This window comes from Lepus europaeus, chromosome 4, assembly GCF_033115175.1.
Source record: "Lepus europaeus isolate LE1 chromosome 4, mLepTim1.pri, whole genome shotgun sequence".
Taxonomy (NCBI): Eukaryota; Metazoa; Chordata; class Mammalia; order Lagomorpha; family Leporidae; genus Lepus; species Lepus europaeus.
In genome coordinates, this window is record NC_084830.1 from 97,247,289 (window position 1) to 97,270,534 (window position 23,246).

Genomic DNA, 23,246 nt, shown 5'->3' on the forward strand with positions numbered 1-23,246 from the left:
TCATTCAAACCATTTCACCTGTGAGTTCTGTCGAGCACAGAGGATGAATGAGTCTTGAGCTCTACACAGTCAGAGACGATACTGTTTGCCACAGCATCTGGAACATGGAAGGCACTGGATAAATATTTATAGAATGAGGAGGTTACTTGAAAAAATATATTTATTTATTTAAAGTCATCCTGAATCTTATATTGGGCTTCTGTATGTAAATCAGGGTAATGGCATCTCAAAATCTGACACTTCAGCCATGACGGAGCCTTTGCTTTGTTATTCTTTTTCTTTTCTTTCTTTCTTTTTTTTTTTTTTTTTTTGACAGGCAGTGTGGACAGCGAGAGAGGGAGACAGAGAGAAAGGTCTTCTTTTTGCCATTGGTTCACCCTCCAATGGCTGCTGTGGCCGGCACGCTGCGGCCGGTGCACTACGCTGATCCGATGGCAGGAGCCAGGTGCTTCTCCTGGTCTCCCATGGGGTGCAGGGCCCAAGCACTTGGGCCATCCTCCACTGCACTCCCTGGCCACAGCAGAGAGCTGGCCTGGGAGAGGGGCAACCAGGACAGAATCCGGCGCCCCGACTGGGACTAGAACCCGGTGTGCCGGTGCTGCTAGGTGGAGGATTAGCCTATTGAGCCGCGGCGCTGGCCCACTTTGTTATTAATTGAAATAAAATTTATGACAGACATTTTTGTTTGTTCAGCTGCTTTGGGAAATTTACATTTTTCCATTAATCCTTAAGTGGAACTTAAGTTGGCATGGTGGACACTTGGCAGGTGACTGGTATGTGAGAAGCAAGTGGGGTCAGTGCAGGTGAGCAAGGAGTACACACATGGACACAGAGACAGAAATCTGCATGCACACTTCAGACTTGTTTTAATGAAAACAGTGTTACTGTGTTTATGTTTCTCTGTATATTGATTTGGGGGTTATATTTTTTATTTGATATATATATCAATATATCTATATATATATCCAATGGCCTCTGTGGCCGGCGCATCGTGCTGATCCGAAGCCAGGAGCCAGGTGCTTCTCCTGGTCTCCCATAGGGTGTAGGGCCCAAGGACTTGGGCCATCCTCCACTGCCTTCCCGGGCCATAGCAGAGAGCTGGCCTGGAAGAGTGGCAACCGGGATAGAATCTGGTGCCCCAACCAGGACTAGAACCCGGTGTGCCGGCGCCGGCCTCTATGTATATATCAATATCTCAAATTGAGAGTTACAAAGTACAGATCATTACAACTCATGAATTGTTGAATAAGTTACTTCTGTGTGGAAAAGATGTGAAAAAAGAGGTTGCATAGAATAACAGGCAGATGAATCACCCACTTTTTGGTGAACATGCAAAACGTTTCTGTTTCAGCTGCTTTTCTTAGCAAGACAGACTACAAATCCCTGGAAATTGCAGTCGTTGCTTGGATATGTAGAGTATATATAATATATATAAATCTTCACATTTTGCTAGTGTTTTCTTTATTTAAATTAGTTCCTGGATTAGAAGTGTAAAAATAAAAGATCATTTCCTGCTTTGAGCCATTTGAATATTGAGGGAAAATTTGTTAATAGAATTACAAAGAGAAGCTTTTGGTGATATCACTACTTACGTCAAAACTTCCTTTTATGTTTAGTAAAATGAGTTATTCACTTGTGAAGATATGGTCCAAGAACCACAGGCTAAACAGCTACATGTGTTTGTGGTTTCTCAGGAAATCAGCTGTCAACACGCAGACTTGCTGAGCCTTGACCCGGCCGCTGTGCGCTCTGGCTGTCTGGCCAGCCTGCAGCAGCCCACGGGCATCCGCCTTCTCGAGGAGGCACTGCTCCACCTGGGGCCCGTGGAGCCGCCCACCAAGCGCATCCGAGGGAAGACCCATCTTCCCCCTGACGTCCTCCGCTGGATCGAACTTGCTAAGTAAGCTGAGGATCCCACACTCAGAGAAGTGAAGAACTCAGCCAGGGAATGCAGAGAGCACATGGCTTCATTTTGGCAGAAATGACCCAATGAAGTTGATGGTAGCACCTCTGTGAAATTAAGAAATTCGTCTTTAGGCTGGGTACCATTCTGTGGTACCCAGAACTGTCTTACTCAGTGATGGAGAACTGTGTTAAACCTGTTAGTTTCCCCAGTATTTGATCCCTTGGACTCACTGTTGGCCACCAAGTTTCATTTCCTGTAAAGTATGGCTGTAAATTATAGCTCCTAATGTTTTAATGTTTTTTTTTCCCTGCTTTGTTGAACTGAATAGAGGATGATTTATTGTTTTCAGCAGGACTCAGAATTTCAGAAACATTTTAATCCGTTTACTTTGTTTATTTGGGGAAAATGAATTTATTTTGTAGTTTGCAATTTTGCGTCCTGTGATTTTTGTCCTAATGAAAGTTCCTAATCCTGAGAAGGACATTATAGTAAGTTTGAAATTTAATTTGCAGTACTATTTTAAAGTGCTGATTTTTAGATCTTTAGGTTCTGGGAAAGAAGATAGTGAAAATAGAGGCAGGGAATCCCTGTTCTTTTTGGTTGTTTCACAGACAGTTCCTGTCTGTAAGTACCATGAGCATTAAAGTGCTTTGCCTAGCACCAAGAACTGCTGTGAATTGGACATTGGTCACAGACAGAAAAAACTATGCAGTAGGAAATGTATGTACTTTTATGCATAACTTACCATAAAATACAGTAGGAGATGATGAAAGAGAGGCAAAATAAGATGCTTGGGCAATTCAGAGACAGCCTGTAGCTAAGGTGATTTTTTTTTTTTTTTACCCAGGCAGCATTGTAGCCCATTGCTTCAGCTGTTCTGGGGATAGCAATACACCTTATATTTTCAGTATTTTCAGGGAGTGAGCAACCCAAAAACTAAATATGTATTTGCTGGATAAATGCATCATACAAGTCTTAAGGGTCTATTGACATTTTTTTCTAATTTTATTGTGTTGTTCCTTATGCTTTTGAATATAATATTTCTACATTCCTTGGAGGCAGTATAGTGGATGTGGTTTAGCCTTTCTTTGCTATGCTGTGTCATCAATTTGACCCTGTTGAAGTGGACATAACCCAGGGACCTGGGGGGGACTGTGTGTGGTGGACATAGGGTGGTCTCTTCCCTGTGGTCATAGAAAATGCCTGAGCTCTCCTCTCCTTGACTTCTGGGCTCTGAGTGCTGTCCATTGCCCATCCGCCCACCCCTCCCTATCCTGGGATTTAACCTTTGCCCTCTAGCTTCAGGACAAGAAGAGAGAACCATCTATTAAATTTTCTTCTAAATTTAGAATTGGTAGGCTAGGCTCACAAAGATTCTGCAAGGCTCTTCTGCTATAAATACAAGAGATCTAGTACCTGGGAAGGGAACCAAAAGGCAGGAGCATCAGAGGAAGCTGCCCTTGCCTGGCTGGTCAGGTGATGGCAGGTTTGGAAGAGCTGACGTTTGAGTTGAGACTCGAAGATGGAAAAGAGATTTCCAAGAGGACCAAACCTAACAAATACTTGAGAATATTTTAGGGGGGGAAGGTTGACAAGGTCAAACCAGATTTTTGTTAAGGTAAAGAGGGGAGTGAATGCTCTGGAAAAAAAAAAAAGTTATTCATCAGTGGAGTTGAGACAGCCTGCAGCCCGTAGGACCTGGATTAAAACATGGCAGGGGCCAGCACTGTGGCTTAGCAGGTAAAGCTGCCGCTTGCACTGCCGGCATCCCATATGAGTGCCAGTTCGAGTTCTTGGACCCCTGCAGTCACATGGGAGACCTGGAGGAGGCTCCTGGCTCCTGGCTTTGGATTGGCACAGCTCCAGCCATTGAAACCAACTGGGGAATGAACTAGTGGGTAGAAGACCTCTCTCTCTCTCTCTCTCTCTCTCTCTCTCTCTGCATAATTCCTTCAAATAAATAAATCTTAAAAAAAGAGAAACATGACATCGTAGACTGAGGATTACTTTTTACTTGCTTCTGAGTCTTTTTAGGGCTAAGGAAGAATTCCAAGATTACCTACAGATGCTGTAATTTTATTAATACTAAAGCTGCTTATTTAATAAATGAAAGACAGTATATAGTATACATATTGTGAACCTTTGATTTCATTTTAAAAGTATATTAGAATGTTTTTCTGCTTTCTGTGTGACTAAAGTAGTAAAACTTAAGGACAACTTCAACATTTAAAAAATTTTAGATTTGTAGCAAGTGTAAAGTAACATTTTATATTATCATCTTCAGTTAATATAATGTCTGGCATTCTAATTTAATACCATTTCATTAGACTAAGTAACTGTGAAAATCCCAGAGTGTCTGTTGATGTGTCCCTCGTTTTGGCTTGTTTTATAGGCTGTACAGATCGATTGGAGAATACGACGTCCTCCGTGGTATTTTTAGCAGTGAGATAGGAACAAAGCCTGTCACTCAGGATGCGTTATTAGCAGAAGCCAGGAGTGATTATTCTGAAGCTGCCAAGCAGTATAATGAGGTAAAGTTGATCTCTAGCATATGTCTTTTACTTAAGCATTTTTTTTTTGTTCTGCATGAAAAAATGTTAGCTTTATGACTTAGTACTTCATATGAGCTATATTACTTAATTATTAGCCAGCTTACTGTCTCTCTGATGAAATGCCTTAGGCCGGCTGCTTATGAAGAAAACAAATTTATTTAGCTCACAATTTTGGAAGCTGAAAGTCTAAATAGCATGCCTCAGGCTAGGCGAGCTCCATTCCCCCCTCCCCCCCCAAAAAAGTGTCACATCATGACTGATATCAGAGATGGAGCACCTGTGGGAGGAAGTGATCAGAGGACAAGGCAGGAAGCAGAGAGGCCCAGTGGGACCGGGTTCAGGCTTTTGTAACAAGCCTCATGGGAGAACTCAACAGCATTTCCCCTGACCACACCGCCCCCACAAGTACCTTAATCCCATTTCAAGGGCCCCAGTTAACCTAAGCACTGCCCACAAGGCCCCGCTTCTTGAAAGTTCTACTTCTCACACCACCACATTGGGGACCAAGTTCTCAGCCCACGGACCTGTGAGAGGACAAACAACATCCAAATCATAGCTCTTGGACTTTACCCAAAGGTTAATAATAACCAAATGTAGTTTCATAATGAGCAGATGTGAAATAATTATTGTATCTACACTGTTTTTAAGAAAACCATTGAGTGGAGGTGGGTGTTTATCCTTAGCAGTTAAGATGTCCTATATCAGAGTACCCAGGTTTGATACCCAGCTCCAGCTCCTGACTCCAGCTTCCTGTTAATCCAGACCCTGGTAGGTAGCAGTGATGACACAAGTGATTGGACTCCTGTCACACATGTAGGAGACCTCAATTAAGTTCCCAGCTTTGGCCTTGCCCAGCCTCTGCTTTTGTGAACATTTGGGGAGTGAACCAATGGACGGCATCTCTATCTCAAATAAATTTTTAAAAATAAAATAAACCATTGAATAAAAGACAAACCATTTCATACATTACCAAGTATTATATAGAACTGTGCAATGTTATTACCATGGTTTCTATTTGGGTAGATTGTTTCCCTTCAGGAAGTAAAACATTTATAACCAAGTATGGGAGAGCTTGAGTAGGTGACTGTTAGATCAGCTTCGTCCATTTGGTGTTTGCGTGGCCAGTGTCTGTCCAGGTGCAGGCACTGAACTTGTAAGTTTAGTTTTGTCCATATTGCATCTGTGTGGCCACTGTCTGTCCAGGTGCAGATACTGAGCTTCAGGGTTTGTGGCCTGTGCAGCTCTTGAAAAACAGTCAGGGTTTACAACCTTCTGTGATTTTTTGCAACTATCCTAGATTTTAGTTTTCATTCTAAGAACTTGTTAAATTGTAAATAACTCATACTATTGATTTAAATCAGATTATGGAGCATTGAACATATTCAGTCTTATTAATTGGCTCCTCTGGTAAGTTTCTCAGAAAAACAAATGGCTTCCTTCTGGGTAAGGTTTTGGCATGCATTTATTTCTTTCAGATTCCTTTTTTTTTCTTCTATTCAGTGTTACTCCGAATAATCTCCCTTTTCTCACAACTTGCTGTAACTCTTAAAATAACTGCCTTAGTGTGAATGTTTTACTGCCTCCTTTTTTAACATATTTTCCTTGGTTTTCTCTCCAAGTTTGCTAAATAATCTTGATGACGTTTCTCTGCTAGGCTCTCAATAAACAAGAGTGGGAAGATGGTGAGCCTATGGAAGCCGAAAAGGACTTTTGGGAACTTGCATCCCTTGACTGCTACAACCACCTCTCTGAGTGGAAATCCCTTGCATACTGCTCTACAGCCAGTGTGGACAGTGAGAACCCTCCGGATCTCAACAAGATGTGGAGTGAGCCGTTTTATCAGGTGGGGAGGGTCATTTATAGGTCACTGAAATAAAACATTTTAGAAGGTCAAATATTTTCTCCTTAATAAAATCGTTTAAAACTTTTCTGAAACATGTAGTAGTTGTGAAGCATTTGGGTATATAGGACCTGGCTCCCCCTACAGGCTCCATGGTATTGTGAATCTCTTGTCATTTTTAGTTATCTCTTTCAAAATAAATGGGATATATTTTACAGTAAATGTTAACGTCCCTTGTATGACGACTTGGAAGAATATTGCATGTTGTTTCCTGTAATGCAGAGGTCACACTGTGTCTCTAGCCCCATGCAAAGTGCCGTGCAGCCCTCATGTGCCACCTCGGCCTCCCCTGAGCCCATATTTCCTTAGAGTCTGAGCAACACCCAGCTAACAGGAGAGTCCATTTCCTATTGAACATGGTCCTGTATATTTTGTGGTTGACAAACAAGCTATTAACAGATGAACTTGTTTTAAAAATTGTAGGTTTGAATTTTGGCTGTTAAGTCTTGACCTATAAAATTAGTCCAGAGAATGTGATAGAAATAAAAGAGGTAAGCATTACCTGTAGATCTCTGTGCTCCCCAGGAAACGTACCTGCCTTACATGGTCCGCAGCAAGCTGAAGCTGCTGCTGCAGGGAGAGGCTGACCAGTCGCTGCTGACGTTCGTGGACGAGGCCGTGCACCAGGAACTGCAGAAGACAGTCCTGGAGCTTCAGTACAGCCAGGAGCTGAGTCTCCTTTACCTCCTGCAGGACGACGTGGACAGAGCCAAATACTACATTGAAAATGGCATTCAGATTTTTATGCAGGTAATGCAGATAGATCTATCTGAAATTTGAAATTTTGTGATCATTTTAAAAGTCAGACTCATGGTAAAATCAACCAGCAAAGATTTTCATGTACTTTTTCATGCCACCCATTTTCTCCTTCTCTCTGTTCTTCCATTTTCTTCTGATACTGTATTATTCCTCTTGGATCTGTCCTTTGTCTTAAATGTCTTTGTCAATCTTTTTTTTTTCTTTCTTTCTTTTTTCTTTTTATTTTTTGACAGGTAGAGTTATAGACAGTGAGAGAGAGAGACAGAGAGAAAGGCCTTTCTTCTGTTGGTTCACCCCCAAATGGCCACTACCATATGGGATGCCGGTGCCACAAGGTGGAGGATTAACCAAGTGAGCCACAGCACCGGCCCTTCCCCCACTTTTTTTTTTTTTTTTTTTTTTTTTTTGACAGATAGAGTTAGACAGTGAGAGAGAGAGACAGAAAGGTTTTCCTTCTGTTGGTTCACTCCCCAAATGGCCGCTACGGCTGGTGCTGTGCCGATCCGAGGCCAGGAGCCAGGTGCTTCTTCCTGGCCTCCCATGTGGGTGCAGGGGCCCAAGCACTTGGGCCATCCTCCACTACCCTCCCAGGCCACAGCAGAGAGCTGTACTGGAAGAGGAGCAACTGGGGCTAGAACTGGCGCCCATATGGGATGCCGGCGCTGCAGGTGGAGGATTAACCAAGTGAGCCATGGCTCCGGCCAATCATTTTTTCTTTTAAAATGTCTGTTTAGGGGCCAACACCTTGGCATAGTGGGTAAAGCCACTGCCTGCGATGCTGGCAACCCATATGAATGCCAGCTGCTCCACTTCTGATCCAGCTTCCTGCATATGGGTCTTAGAAATCAGTGAGGCCGGCACCGCGGTTCACTAGGCTAATCCTCCGCCTGTGGTGCCGGCACCCCGGGTTCTAGTCCCAGTCGGGGCGCCGGATTCTGTCCTGGTTGCTCCTCTTCTAGTCCAGCTCTCTGCTGTGGCCCGGGAAGGCAGTGGAGGATGGCCCAAGTGCTTGGGCCCTGTACCCACATGGAGACCATGAGAAGCACCTGGCTCCTGGCTTCGGATCAGTGCAGCACGCCAGCTGTAGTGGCCACTTGGGGGGTGAACCAACAGAAAAAGGAAGACCTTTCTCTCTGTCTCTCTCTCTCTTACTAAGTCTGCCTGTCAAAAAAAAAAAAAAAAAAAAAAAAAGAAAAGAAAGAAAAGAAAAGAAAGCAGTGAAATATGGACCAAAAGTGCTTGGGCTCCTACATCCATGTGGGAGACCCAGGTGAAGCTCTTGGCTCTTGGCTTCCACCTGGCCCAGTCCTGGCCATTGCAGTCATCTGGGGAGTGAACCAGCAGTAAGCAGATGGAAGATCTCTCTCTCTCTCTCTCTCTCTCTCTCTCTCTCTCTCTCCCTCCCTCCCTCCCTCCCTCCCTCCCTCCCTCCCTTTCTGTGATTCTGACTTTCAAACAAATAAGTAAGTCTAAAAAAGTGAAATAAAAATAAAAATGTTGCTTCACAACAGGTTAAGATGCTGCTTACAACACCAGCATTCCATATTGGAGTGCAGATTCAAGTCTCCACTGCTCTGCTTTCCATCTAGCTTCCTGCTGATGTGCCTGGGAAAGCAACAGATGATGGTCCAAGTACTTGGGCTCCTGCTTCCCAAGTGGGAGACCAAGATGGAGTTCCTGGCTTCTGCCTGACCTAGCCCTGGCTGTTACTGCCATTTGGGGAGTGAACCAGCAGTTGGAAGATCTCTTTCTCTCTCTTTCTCTGTGTGTGTATTTCTCCGTCCCTCTGTTGTCAGTCTGTCTTTCAAATAAATAAATAAATATATTTTTTTTTCTTTCTTTTTTTTTTTTTTGACAGGCAGAGTGGACAGTGAGAGAGAGAGACAGAGAGAAAGGTCTTCCTTTTTTGCCGTTGGTTCACCCTCCAATGGCCGCCGCGGTAGCGCGCTGCGGCCGGCGCACCGCGCTGATCCGATGGCAGGAGCCAGGTACTTCTCCTGGTCTCCCATGGGGTGCAGGGCCCAAGGACTTGGGCCATCCTCCACTGCACTCCCTGGCCACAGCAGAGAGCTGGCCTGGAAGAGGGGCAACCGGGACAGGATCGGTGCCCCGACCGGGACTAGAACCCGGTGTGCCGGCGCTGCAAGGCGGAGGATTAGCCTAGTGAGCCGCAGCGCCGGCTAATAAATATATTTTTTAAAAAGCATCGACCATTCTGAGACATTGGGTAACTGATACATTTCTAGGGCATTTGTTGTATTTCATGTTTTAGAGACCAATATACCGGATTTTATGTAGCAAGTTGATTTACAGCAATACCCACTACCTTTTTTTCTAGAATTATTCTAGCATCGATGTCCTCTTACACAGAAGCAGGCTCACCAAATTACAGTCTGTCCAGGCTTTGACAGAAATTCAGGAGTTCATTGGCTTTATGAGTAAACCAGGTAATTATCTTAACTTGCTGTTGTTTTATTTCTTTTCTAATTATGGAAGAGCTTTAGCATCTGAATTTTTTTTTTTTTTTTTTTTTTTTTTTTTGCTTAGTGAAAGGGCATATTTCTTAGTGTATGGGGAGGAAAGTGCCTTGGATTTATTCCACAAATAAGTATTTCAAGACTGTTGCAATAAGTGTTTGAAATGACCATATGCTGTTCTAGGCACTGTGGAAGCAAAGCCAGAGGAAATGTCACTGCCAGCTCGAGGAGGCACTCATAGTGGTTTGGTGACTACACAGCACACGTGCCCAAGGACCAGGGGAGGAGGTCTCAAGTGCTGTGTGAAGGGAAGGGGCTCACAGAGCCATGCCCTGTGGAAAGCAGAAAACTGCTGTGGTGGCTGTTACTAGGTGCTAGGCCTCCCTGACTGAGGACAGGACAATGACACTGTGAGTGCAGGGCCTTTGTGCATGCTCACGAGTAGGTTTGAACCTGGTGCTCATGGGAGGCCACGCAGGATTCTAATGGAACAGGTACATCTTTGTCATAAATTTCAATTTTGAGGGACCAATACCGTGGCACAGCCAGGTAAGCTGCCACTTGGAATGCTAGTATCCCATATGAGCACCAGTTCAAGTCCCAGCTGTTCCACATCCAACCCCGCTCCCTGCTAATGCACCTGGGAAAGCAGCAGGGCTCCTGCCACTCATCTGGGAGGCTGATGAAGCTCCTGGCTCCTTGCTTTGGTCAGGCTGTAACCATTTGAAACTTAAACAAATAAAAAAAATAAATTTCAATTTTTATTCTAAATAAAAATCATTACAAAAGAAACTTTTAAAATAATAGTAAAGATTGTTACTTATATCTAACTGCCTAATTGTTCCTGCTTTAAATTTGGAGAGTTACTTTTTGAGTACATACTATTAATGATACAGCATTTTATTGTGTGCTTCCTGCTTTCCATGAGCTATGTCAGTCTCTTTATATAACCTAGCTTTTCTAACACCTTATGAGATATAGTTTCCCATTCAGCTCCCCCTCCTCAATTAAATATAGAGGCTTAGCGAGACTGGAGGACTCACTTAAGGTAGTAGTAAGCGAAAGGTCCAGATCTGGAATCCAGGGCTATCTGATCTTAGCTCAGTTTCCCATCCTCTGGTTCCCACCAACAGAGAGAAAGCTAAAGCATTCTGCATGAGCAGTGTGCAATTTCAAATTCACAAGGATTAGTGTGAATCCCTCTCTGAGACCCTCAAGGCCAGATTCTCTCGAGTGCTAGGAATGGGACCTTGTGTACACCCCAGCGCTGGGTAGCGATCCATAGCGAAGCATAGTCATAAGTCACTGGCTCCATTAGCATTCTCCACATTAATGCTGTATACAAAGAGTAACCCTGTGCCCATTCAGACCTGATGCTGCCATTGAGAAACTGCTGCAACACCATGAAACCCTTTTCAGTTTTCAGTGCTTGTTAGATTTGGAATTGCAGATGAGGGATTCTGGACCTGTGGTGAAAGTAAGAATTGCAGTTCCCATCTTTATATCCTTAAATGGTGAGGATGAAACATCAGAATATAGGAGTGGTGGGGTAACTTCCTGCTGCTCTTGTAAAAGAGAAGACAAGATTTTTTTTCTTTAATTTGGAGAGAAAATTTGTATTTCCTATTTACTAATGATGGCCCTACTTTGTCAGTTGGTCTTATCATTGATTAAACTCTAACATTATTTTTAGGTAATTTATCATCTCAAGTTCCCCTTAGGAGACTTCTGAAAACCTGGACAAACAGATATCCAGATGCAAACATGGACCCAATGAATATCTGGGATGACATCATCACAAATCGGTAAAACGTCCTTTTGAGTCAAATGTGGATTTTTTTTTTTTTCTAAAATTGTGACTGTTTTTTTCTCCCAAACTATTGCTTTAAAAACTGGTGTTTGGGATGGGTGTTTGGCATAGTGGTTAAGCCACAGTTGAGAACTCCATATCCTGTGTTGAAGTGCCTGGATTCAAGTTCTGGCTGTGTTCCTGATTCCAACTTCCTTCTAATGTGCACCCTGGGAGGCAGCAGCTAATGGCTCAAGTACTTGGGTCTCTGCCACCCATGTGGGAGACCTGGATTGAATTTTGGCTCCTGGCATCAGCCTGGCCTAGCTCTTACTGTTGTGGGAGTTTGGGGAGTGGATAGAAGATTGCCTGTTTCTTACACTCTAAAATAAAATAAATTGTTTATAAAATTCTAAGAAAAAAAAAAAGAAAGCTGGTATTTGAGTCTAATATAACTCTCTGTTTTGTCCTGTCGTTGGCCCATTTTTGTTCTAACAGAACTGCTGTGTGTCTTGTCCCTGCCTGCCCCCTGGGGGGAGTTGCTGCCCACCCATCTAGGAGGTGTGTGGTGCTGCTGGATGCTGGCCACATGCTCTGGTAGGGGGCGTAGCGTAGGCGGGGACCGCAGGGGCGACTGCATCCACTGTCTCACCACTGCCTTTAAGGTGATGGATGACAGCAAACGAGCACACTGTGTAATGACTTTTTATTGTTCTGTTATTAAACCCGTTCTGACATCCCTCCTCCCTGTGTTATGTGCTTGTGTGTGAGTCTTGCTTCCCCAGGTTTACGATCACTCTCATGCCCTCATCTTACCCATCCTGGGTCATCACTACAGGATCGAGGTGGCAGACGCTAAGCATTTACTTTGGGCAGCAGAATCAGAGAGGTTGTGAATTACTTTGTGCAGGTACAAGGGTACTTCAAAAAGTTTGTGGAAAATGGAATTAAAAGGTAAGTTTATTTTGGTGAAAAAATTAGAAATGTTTCATTTGAGAGGCAGATGGACAGAGATATCCCATCTGCTGCTTCACTCCCCAAATGCCCACAAAAGCTGGTGTTGGGCCAGGCCAAAGCCCTGAGCCAGGAACTCAGTCTGGCTCTCATATGAGTGACAGGGACTCAAATGCTTGAGCGATTGACTGCTGCCTCCCAGGGTGCATAGTAACAAAAAGCTGAAATCAGAAGCAGAAGCGGGACTCAAACCCAGGCACTCCTATGTTTAATGAGGGCATCCCAAGTAGAGCCCCAACTGCTGCGCCACACACCTACCCTAATGCTTTCATTTTTAATCTGCAGTCTGATTTTAATAATGTCTCTGATAGCATTTAGCATTTTCTCTACCTACATGAATGGAGCCAGTCCTGAATTGTGGATTGCGTTTAGTTGATGTGTCTTTTTAGTCTTCCTTAATCTGGAGCCATTCCTCAGCCCCCCCCCCCTTTTTTTTTTTTTTTTTTTTGTCTTTTATGGCACGGATGCTTAGAGAAAAGTTCTTCAGCATGGGTTTATGTCATTTCTTCATGATGAAATTCAGGTGACCCACCCTTAGCCAGATAGTCCTTCCCTGAGTTCTTTCTTTTTTTTTTTTTTTTTTTAAGATTTTATTTATTTATTTGAGAGGTAGAGTTACAGACAGTGAGAGGGAGAGACAGGGAGAAAGGGCTTCCTTCCATTGGTTCATTCCCCAAATGGCTGCAATGGCCAGAGCTGCGCCGATCTGAAGCCAGGAGCCAGGTGCCTCCTCCCAGTCTCCCATATGGGCGCAGGGGCCCAAGCACTTGGGTCATCTTCCACTGCTTTCCCAGGCACATTAGCAGAGAGCTGGATAGGAAGAGGAGCAGCCGGGACTAGAACCGGTGCCCGTATGGGATGCTGGCAGAGGATTAACCTACTGTGCCATGGCGCCAGCCCCTCTCTGAGTTCTTAAGCTGTCAACATCACATGTTGGGTATACAGTGTCCATCTGCCTTTTACTAGTTATGGTCATTTGGATCACTTGGTTAAAATGTTGTCTGATCTATTAAAGCAATTTTTTCCTTTGCAACTAGTGAGAAACTGTTATGATAGGTCCTTTGGAATATGGGACATGTTCCTCCGTTTTTCACATCTGTGGCTGCCTCTTGGCCCATCCAGTCCTGACAAGGATGGTGGCAGTGTAACAACTTCTAAGTACACCACTTGTTTCATGTTTATCAGTCGTGTCTTAAGGAGAAGCCCGCCCCCCTTTCTCATCTGTTTTTCTACTTTAAAAAAATAAATGGTATAGACTCAAGGATTCCACTTTTAGTTACTGGGATATAACCTATTGCTGTCTTTTTCATTTTCAAATTGTCTGGCTGGAGAGTGTTCAAACTGATATTCCAGGCTCCTCTTGCAGTTACTCTCTTGTTTTCTTCAAGGAATTGTGTTGTTTTGGTTTTACATTTAGGTGTATGAGCCATTGGAAGATAATTTTTGTAGGTGGCATGAGGTGTAGTGGATGTTCACTTTTTCTGTATGGATATGTAGTTTTTTAACCTCATTTTTTTCAGAAGTCTTTTTTTTTTTTTTAAGATTTATGTATTTGAAGGGTAGAGTTACAAAGAGGCAGAGAGAGAGAGAGAGAGAGAGAGAGAGAGAGAGAGAGAGGTCTTCTATCTGCTGGTTCACTCCCTAGATGGCTGCAACGGCCAGAGCTGCACCAATCTGAAACCAGGAGTCAGGAGCTTCTTCTGGGTCTCCCACGTGGGTGCAGGGGCCCAAGGACTTGGGCCATCTTCTACTGGTTTCCCAGGCCATAGCAGAGAGCTGGATCGGAGCAGCCGGAACTCGAACTGATGCCCATTTGGGATGCCGACATTGTAGGCAGTGGCTTTTACCCGCTATGCCACAGTGCCAGCCCCTGAAGTCTGCCTTTTCATAATTGCTCTGGCACCTTTTTGGGGAAGAATAAATTAACCATACACATATGGGCCTTTTATTTATATGTGTGTGTGTGGTTTTTTTATTTTTTTTTATTTTTGACAGGCAGAGTGGATAGTGAGAGAGAGAGAGACAGAGAGAAAGGTCTTCCTTTGCCGTTGGTTCACCCTCCAATGGCCGCCGTGGCTGGCGCGCTGCGGCTGGCACACTGCGCTGATCCGATGGCAGGAGCCAGGTACTTATCCTGGTCTCCCATGGGGTGCAGGGCCCAAGAACTTGGGGCATCCTCCACTGCACTCCCTGGCCACAGCAGAGAGCTGGCCTGGAAGAGGGGCAACCGGGACAGGACCGGTGCCCCGACCGGGACTAGAACCCGGTGTGCCAGTGCTGCAAGGCGGAGGATTAGCCTATTGAGCCGAGGCGCCGGCCTTTTTTTTTTTTTTTTTTGACAGGCAGAGCGGATAACGAGAGAGAGAGAGACAGAGAGAAAGGTCTTCCTTTTTGCCGTTGGTTCACCCTCCAATGGCCGCTGTGGCCGGCGCATCACACTGATCCGAAGCCAGGAGTCAGGTGCTTCTTCTGGTCTCCCATGCTGGTGCAGGGCCCAAGCACTTGGGTCATCCTCCACTGCCTTCCCTGGCCATAGCAGAGAGCTGGCCTGGAAGAGGGGCAACCGGGATAGAATCCGGCGCCCCAACCGGGACTAGTGTGTGTGTGTGTTTTTATAATGTCCAGCTGTCTCATATAGCTATCTCCATATAAAAGAGTTTGATTTTTTTCTTTGATTCCATCAACTTCTGAAACATAGATGTTAAAATCTATGGAATTATCTATTTCTCTCTTTAATCCTATTTATATTCAAATATCCTCTGGTATCATTTGCTGTTAGCTAAAATGTCCTTTAGCTGTTCTGGTAGTGCAGGGGTAGCTGAGGTAATTTCTTTTCGAGCAGCACAGAGCAGTGTGGTGAGTGAGGAAAGCAGGAATAGATGGGTGGCCAGAGAGGCTTGCATCTTAGGAGTAACCAAAAAAAAAAAGGAAAGAGTTATGAGGCATACTGGTTTTACCTGGCCATGAGGTTTCTAAGAAATCAGAAATTAGTCCCTGGATGAACAACAGAGAGTTAAACTTGATTATTGATCAAGGATATACTTTATTATTATGTTAAGGCTGTTTTTCAGTGTTACTGATATTAATGAACATAAAGGCACTTAAACAAGATCACATATACAAAATAAATTATGATAACAAATAAAAATAACCCTATACCAACCCAGACATGTCTTTCACAATTCTCAGTGCTTATTTATAACTGTTCACTGCCTTAAGTTTCTGAACTTTGGATGTAAGACCTCAGAGAGATACAGGAAGAATAAATGGCTTTTCCCACAACACAGGGTATAATGCCCATTCATTGAGAGAGAAAATTGTGAGCTAAATGCTCTATTTTATGGATTGGAGGCATTAAGTAATAGCTGGAAAGTTCTGTTGAAATATCCTTGGTGATCTTTGAAGTGTTGCTTTATTAAAGTGGAGAGTAAGTCCCATACCTGGAGTGCACTTTTGTACTCTGAAAGTGAGCAGAAATTTCCCAACTGTGGACCTCCTGTCTGAGGGAGCTGTCTGGGAGCTCCCCGTGATCACAGGTTTGTCTCACGAGTCTGACGGCAGTCTCACTTTTCTTCGTGTAGATGTTTCTTTCTCAGTAAGATCGAGGAGAAGCTGCCCTCTCTTGCAGACGATCACAGCATGAGTGTGGATGAAGACGAGGATCCCCGGCTCAGCAGGGAGGTGAACACACAGGAGGAAGACATCTGCTCGCTGATCCAGAGCTGCAAGTTCTCCATGAAGATGCGGATGGCAGAGAGTGCTCGGCAGCAGGTGGGGGCCCATGACTCCGCTTCTCTTTGGTGGCCCAGAGGCCACCTCAGTTAGCTTTTTCCCTTAACTTAGCTTTTCCTTGAAGTCTGAAGCTGAAAAATAATCAAATAGTTAGTGTGTTTTTTCTCTTTATAAGAAAGTAAGCATGAAGAAACATTTATACAGAAGGCATCTCAAGTTTGTTATGTGCTTGTTAATCATTTCAGAGTGTTTATTATTTGAAAAGCAAATAAATAACATCAGGTTTGATTTTATTTAACAAAATAAATGCTTGCCAGTAAGTTTCAAATTATTTTTAGGCTCAGTTTGTAGAAATCTATCATTTAATAATAAGACCTTTCTTGATATTAAGTACTCCTTGCTTAAAAGTTGCATATAATTCTTTAAATTTATATCTCATGTGATTGCTATTGCAAAGCAAAAAATGTAATTCTAATAGAGAAATATTACTGAGAAATCCTGTGAAATTCACTAAGAAAGCTAAAAATCTTTCTGATGGAATGTTGGGTGTTCTTCAGCATTTTTCAACAATATATTCACATATAAATAGCAGCTAGTTACTATCAATACCAGGAATACTGGAGGTGGAGGAACAAAGAGTAATAGACAGCTGAAGACCACAGAAAGCCTTCACTGGTTTCCACTTTACCTGCGCATACTCTTAAGAGCTCTTCAAAACTAGTGATTTGAACTTGAGTTTCACCTCTTCTTGTTGCCCACACTTCATCAGGTGCTGGAGGTGCTTTGTGGAGCATTGCGGAGACCGTAGCTAGACAGTAAACAGCTTTGTGATAAGCAGCTAAGGCTAGTCACGTGGAAGGGTGCCCCTCAGGTAGGGGAAGGGAGAAAGCTTCCTGGGGGAGCCGTGGTGTCTGAGTAGGGAATGGAGACCCAAGAAGGACCTGGGGACACTTGGTCTCCCGAGTGCAACCTAGGTTGCATTGTAGCTGCTTCTGATTGGTTGGGCACTGTTGTGCAATTGAGCAAGAAAGTCCTGGGAGCAAGATGGGCAGAAGTGCCCTTGGGAGCAGTCGCATTGACTGGGTGAGGAGACAAGGTGGCTGGGGAGGGCACACAGGAGGAGCAAGCCCCTTACTGACTTGAGTGAGAGGCTGTTATTGGGCCAAGGGTTTCTCCTGGGGTTACAAAGTATCTGGAATAAGACAGTAGTGGTGGTTGCCCAACTTTGTCAGTGTTCTCCTGAAAAGTTGTAGACTGAAATGAATTGAAAAGTAGCAAGCTCCACAGCTAAGCTAAGAGGCACGCTGCTACAAGGCAGGCTGTGTGGGGCAAGGGGAGCGGCCAATCTAAGGCCTCTTTGTAAGACAGCTTCATCTCTCCCACTGCCACCTACCTGTCATCATGCCCCTTTTTCTCCTGTTAATGTAGAACAACTTCTCACTTGCCATGAAACTACTTAAGGAGCTGCACCGAGAGTCCAAAGGGAGCACCGAGCGGCTGGTGCCATGGGTCCAGAGCTACTGCCGGCTGAGCCACTGCCGGAGCCACGGGCAGAGCCCGGCTGAGCGGATCCTCGCTGTGCTGAAGACCGTCTCGCTATTGGGTACAGGCTGCTCTTGACCCTGCACACTGTCCACTGCCCTTCCATGTCATGTCCTGTGTGACATGTGTTGACCTTCATTCACCTGATGTTTGGTGATTACATCTCTGTAGTAGCTTCAGTAAATAAGCAGAGTGTGCCAGAGAGGGTGATGTCATTTCCTTGGGACTAGAGCATAAGATTTGGACCTTTTTTTTTTTTTTTTTTTTGACAGAGTTAGACAGTGAAAGAGAGAGACAGAGAGAAAGGTCTTCTTTCCGTTGGTTCACCCCCAAAATGGTCACTATGGCCGGCGCTGCACTGATCCAAAGCCAGGAGCCAGGTGCTTCCTCCTGGTCTCCCATGCGGGTGCAGGGCCCAAGCACTTGGGCCATCCTCCACTGCCTTCCCGGGCCACAGCAGGGAGCTGGACTGGAAGAGGAGCAACCAGGACAGAATCCAGCGCCCCAACCGGGACTAGAAGCCGGAGTGCCAGCACCGCAGGCTGAGGATTAGCCTAGTGAGCCGCAGCGCCGGCTGAGCTGGGGTTTTTAAGAGTACTGTTGAGGGCTGGCGCCGTGGCTTAACAGGCTAATCCTCTGCCTTGCGGTGCCAGCACACCGGGTTCTAGTCCTGGTAGGGCGCCGGATTCTATCCCGGTTGCCCCTCTTCCAGGCCAGCTCTCTGCTATGGCCCGGGAAGGCAGTGGAGGATGGCCCAAGTCCTTGGGCCCTGCACCTGCATGGGAGACCAGGAGAAGCACCTGGCTCCTGCCTTCGGATCAGCGCGATGCGCCGGCCGAAGCGGCCATTGGAGGGTGAACCAACGGCAAAAAGGAAGACCTTTCTCTCTGTCTCTCTCTCTCACTATCCACTCTGCCTGTCCAAAAAAAAAAAAAAAAAAAAAAGAGTGCTGTTGAGTAGGATATTTGGTGCTTTTATATATAAGCTACAGTGGAAATTAAGATTTTTTTTTCTTTTTAATACTTAATGAAAATACAGCCCTAATAGTTTAAATACTTTGAGAGCAATAAGCAAGTAAGATATAAAAGATTCAGCATGAACCCCTTTGCCTCCCTAATTCTCTTTTCATTATAATGTAGCCTTCAGGACTGAGGGGCAGAAAAATGTGTTCAGGCGTGGGTCCAGATCTGATGGCCCTGCTGGAGCCAGGCATTCTGGCATACCTGGCAGCACTGATAGTGGATTCTTCCTCGAGACAGTGTTGTCCCCAAGTGTCAGTCTCAGCGAAAAGTGCCCAAAGGAGAAGCAGTCTTTCCACAGTGACCCCACTCGGAGAACCATCATCTGATGCATTAGATAACTCTGGGGTGCCGAGTAGGTCTGTATTTTATAACAGCCTTGTGAGGCAGGCAGGGCCAGTAGCAGTGACCCTGTGTCTGAGGAGGTGCCGGCAGAGCACTGTCAAGAGCTAGTGAAGCTCCTTGCCCTGCACATGAGAACCTGAGTTTTCAGTGCGGCAGTGACTGTGACTTTGTCATCTGCAATCCATACTATCAGTTTAGAAACCCACTCTGGGTTAGCAGTGTGTGTGCATAAACGCCTTGTTAAGAGCCATTTTCTGTTCTTTGAAAGACACAATTAGGGGAACTGACAACATGTGAGGTAAAAGTTCAGGGTTTTAATTGCTTAGCCTCTGTGTAACCTGATATGATTCACTCTGACAAAGAACCTTTTTCATGAATGAGTGAGTTTAAGAAATTCCCTAAACAGAATTTGAAGTCGGTTTCATGTACCTTCAAAATGTATTCTAAACAATTTCTTTGTGGAAAACCAGTTTTGTATACAATGAATTTCTTATGTTTCTCATTTACTTCAGTACCAGTCATATAGTTGTTTTTTGTTTGTTTTTTTAATTTTAACCTAACAACAGATGAACACAACATTTCAAGCTACTTAAGCAAAAATATCTGGGCTTTGTGTGATCAGAACATCCTCCTGGGTACAACGTTCAGGATCATGGCTAATGCACTCAGCAGTGAGCCAGGCTGCCTGGCTAACATTGGAGAGAGCAAGGCCAGAAGAATTTTGGAGCTTTCTGGATCCAGTTCAGGAAGCATAGAGATGGTAATGAGGGCGGGAAGGGTGGCCGTTCCTTGTTTGGGTGCTGTTGTGTGTTCAGTGTGCAGCCCCCAGGCTGCAGGGGAGTAATGAAGTATTTCTCTGTGTTCTTAAAATACAGTTGTGCACAGCCAAGTTTCTTATGTGGAAAATTGACAGACTCCATGTGTTTCCTGTTTATTTGAAGGATAAAATTTTTTAGTATGAAGAATGAGAAATTTTCATTGGATTGATGTGGACAGTTCTTTCATGAACTTTGTTAATGCAATTTCCCCAACAGTCGCCATTCAGACTTCCCACCAGCCTGGGGGACACAGCAGCTTCTCCTCCTGTTTTGTTCAGTGCTTGCTCTGCTTGGCCTTTATCAGACTGTTTCGGACTGTCGACAGTTACCAGCCTTCTTTTCATCAGTGGGGTAGCCCTGCCTTCTCCTTCCATGGTGCCATCAGGGTGTCGTGGAATTGAGTGGAAGGCACGATCTTCTGTCTCTTTCTGAAGCTCCTGGCAGAGCTGCATGACCCTGCTGGCTGGGTCCGCTCCATGAGGCTCACGGATTGTGGGGCCCGTGTTCATCTTGGTCCTTTCTGCTTGACTGCTTGTTCTGTGCTCAGACAGACCCTCACTGAGATTGCTTATTCCCTCTCAGGGCAGACTCTCCTTTTCCAGTTAACTTGCTTTCAGCGCATGGTGGAGCTGTTGATTCCTTCATAGGTCACAAATCACAAGTATTTTCCCTTCATCATCACACGTGGGAAGTGGAGGCCTTTGAGCAGGCTTCAGTCTCACCCATGGGTCTTTCGGGGTCTGTGTGAATTCCAGGTGACCGCCAGTCTGTACCAGAAAGCATTCCACCATCTCTCTCGGGCCGTGCATGCCGCTGAGGAGGGGGCTCCGCCTTCCTCCGGGGGCCTGGGGTCCACAGCTGGGGTGGCCGATGCTTATATGACCCTGGTGGATTTCTGTGACCAGCAGCTACGCAAGGAGGAAGAGAATGCATCGGATGAATCACAGAAGAAAGAGACAAGTTAGTGTCCTGTGACATCAGCATAGTCTAAAGAGTTTTGTAGATATTTTAGGATTCCTATTTGTTTTTTGTTTCAAAAGATTTATTTATTTGAAAGGCAGAGAGAGAGACATAAGAGACAGAGATCTTCCATCCTCTGGTATACTCCTCAAATGTCTGCAACATCTGGGGTTGGGCCAGGCTGAAGCCAAGAGCCAGGAACTCCATCATTGTCTCCCAGATAAATGTCAGGGGCTCAGGTACTTGGGACCACCATCTGCTGCTTTTTCAGGCACTTAGCAGACCGCTGGATTTGAAGCAGAGCCTTGGAAGCAGAAGAGCTGGGATTCGAACCGATCTTCCAAAATGGGATGCCAGCTTCTATAAGCAATGGCTTAACCCACTGTACCACAATGTTAGCCCCTCCTATTTGTTTTTAAATGACAGTGCGCTTAAAAATTTATTCATTTGAAAGAGTGACAGGGAAAGAGAATGAGCGCACAAATTCTTTCACCCACTGGTTTACTCCTTAAATGGCCACAACAGCAAGGGCAGGGCCAGACCAGTCCCAGGAGCCCTAAACTCCATTAAGGTCTCCCATGTGGATGACAGAGACTCAAGTACTTGGGCCCAGACACATTAGCAAGGAGCTGGATTGAAAGTAGAGTAGCCAAGACTCAAACTGGCACTCAGTGGCAGCTCAACCCTTTACTATAACACCTCCCCAAATGAAAATTTTGTTGAGAAAAGGCTGTTGTCCTCTTCAGAGACAGTGGCATCTCCCCATAACACAAGCCGCGTTTAGGTGGAGTTCAGCTATTTTCTCTATTTTGATTTGAGTAATTTACTGTTTGATGTTTGCTGCAGTGTTGGTGGTACTCGCTCATGTGGCCTGCCTGTTCCTCCTGGAATAAAGTCAGTGACCTTCAATTCCCACCCCAGGATGCAAGATATGCTTCATGCAGAGTGATGACTCTTGGAAGGTTCAGATTGAAGAGAGGAGTATAGAAATGGGTGCTTCTTGTTGATCTGAAGTGGTAGCTAGGAAGAGAACAATGATGGGCTACAAAATAGAAACCAAAAAGTGAAAACACAGTTGTTGTTGAAGTAGGTATATTGACCATTGTTTTATTGTTTGCTCTCCTTCGTAGCTGTTCATTCCATAGACCTGCAGGTGTATCCAGCACTTGTGGTGGAGAAAATGTTGAAAGCTTTAAAATTAAATTCCATGGAAGCCAGGCTGAAGTTCCCTAGGTTACTGCAGATCATAGAGCAGTATCCAGAAGAGACCTTGAGCCTCATGATAAAAGAGGTTGGTGTCTTTGTTCTTTCGAGCAGCAGGGGCCTTACAGAATGTATTCTGACTCATACGCAGATGTGTCCGGGTGTGCAGTGCATGTATTTCACCTTTTCCCAGCTCTTGCTGCATTCCGTCACACCCTCAGGTAAATTCAGAAATGCAGAAATGAAGTAAATTCAGAAATGCAGCTTATATGTGTGTTTCTTAAGGATAAGGGAACAAATAGTTATTTTTCCTCAAAATAATATTTATTATAAGCATATTTATTTATATATGGTAAAAATAGCACTTTGAATTTGTGAGGAAATAAATGGAGTATCAGCCTATTGTCCAACATCGTCCATTGTCAACATTGTACTGACACCTGGTAGGCACTTGGTGACAGCATGGCCAGACCTGTGTCTCCTCCCCGTCGTGGGCTGCATGGATGGCTGTTTGTCTGTTGTCCCCACATGTCCTCTGTCCTCAGCTCACAGATGCTGTTAAGAAACCTGTCCAAACTTACTCCTTATGCCAACACTCCAAGTATGTCTGACTGCATCTTAAAAGTAACACCTTAAAACATTAGAGTAAAATACGAATATATTTCTAAAAACAGTCTTGGGGCTGGCGCCACGGCTTAACAGGCTAATCCTCCACCTTGTGGCGCCGGCACACCGGGTTCTAGTCCCGGTTGGGGCGCCGGATTCTATCCCGGTTGCCCCTCTTCCAGGCCAGCTCTCTGCTATGGCACGGGAAGGCAGTGGAGGATGGCCCAAGTGCTTGGGCCCACACCCACATGGGAGACCAGGAGAAGCACCTGGCTCCTGGCTTCGGATCAGCGCAATGCGCTGGCCGCAGCGGCCATTGGAGGGTGAAGCAACGGCAAAAAGGAAGACCTTTCTCTCTCTCTCTCTCTCTCTCTCTCTCTCACTATCACTATCCACTCTGCCTGTCAAAAAAAAAAAAAAAAAGAAAGAAAAGAAAAAATACACAAAATTCAACATCTAGGATGTGCACTAATAAAGATACCTTAAAGAAATAAAAATAAAAAATAAATAAAAAAATAAAAACAGTCTTGGAATAAAGAGACACAAACCAGAAGCCATGAAGGAAAATAATTTAACACTTCTATGCCGGAGGAAAAAAGAATGCTAAAAAGAAAGTTAAAAACT

At 44.7% G+C, this 23,246-nt stretch overlaps 1 protein-coding gene across 5 annotated transcripts in view; it reads left to right on the forward strand.

Annotated features, from left to right (window-relative positions):
• The window catches only part of PRKDC (protein kinase, DNA-activated, catalytic subunit), a 190,898-nt gene that overhangs the window by 147,157 nt on the left and 20,495 nt on the right, over positions 1 to 23,246 (forward strand). For all 5 annotated transcript variants that reach the window (XM_062188515.1, XM_062188516.1, XM_062188518.1 and 2 more), the window contains 11 exons: positions 1,695 to 1,900; positions 4,299 to 4,437; positions 6,113 to 6,301; positions 6,884 to 7,108; positions 9,456 to 9,564; positions 11,288 to 11,399; positions 15,979 to 16,168; positions 17,558 to 17,732; positions 19,602 to 19,795; positions 20,609 to 20,813; positions 21,944 to 22,104. In XM_062188515.1, coding sequence (XP_062044499.1) covers positions 1,695 to 1,900; positions 4,299 to 4,437; positions 6,113 to 6,301; positions 6,884 to 7,108; positions 9,456 to 9,564; positions 11,288 to 11,399; positions 15,979 to 16,168; positions 17,558 to 17,732; positions 19,602 to 19,795; positions 20,609 to 20,813; positions 21,944 to 22,104 — 1,905 coding nt within the window. The remainder of the gene's footprint in view (positions 1 to 1,694; positions 1,901 to 4,298; positions 4,438 to 6,112; positions 6,302 to 6,883; positions 7,109 to 9,455; positions 9,565 to 11,287; positions 11,400 to 15,978; positions 16,169 to 17,557; positions 17,733 to 19,601; positions 19,796 to 20,608; positions 20,814 to 21,943; positions 22,105 to 23,246) is intronic.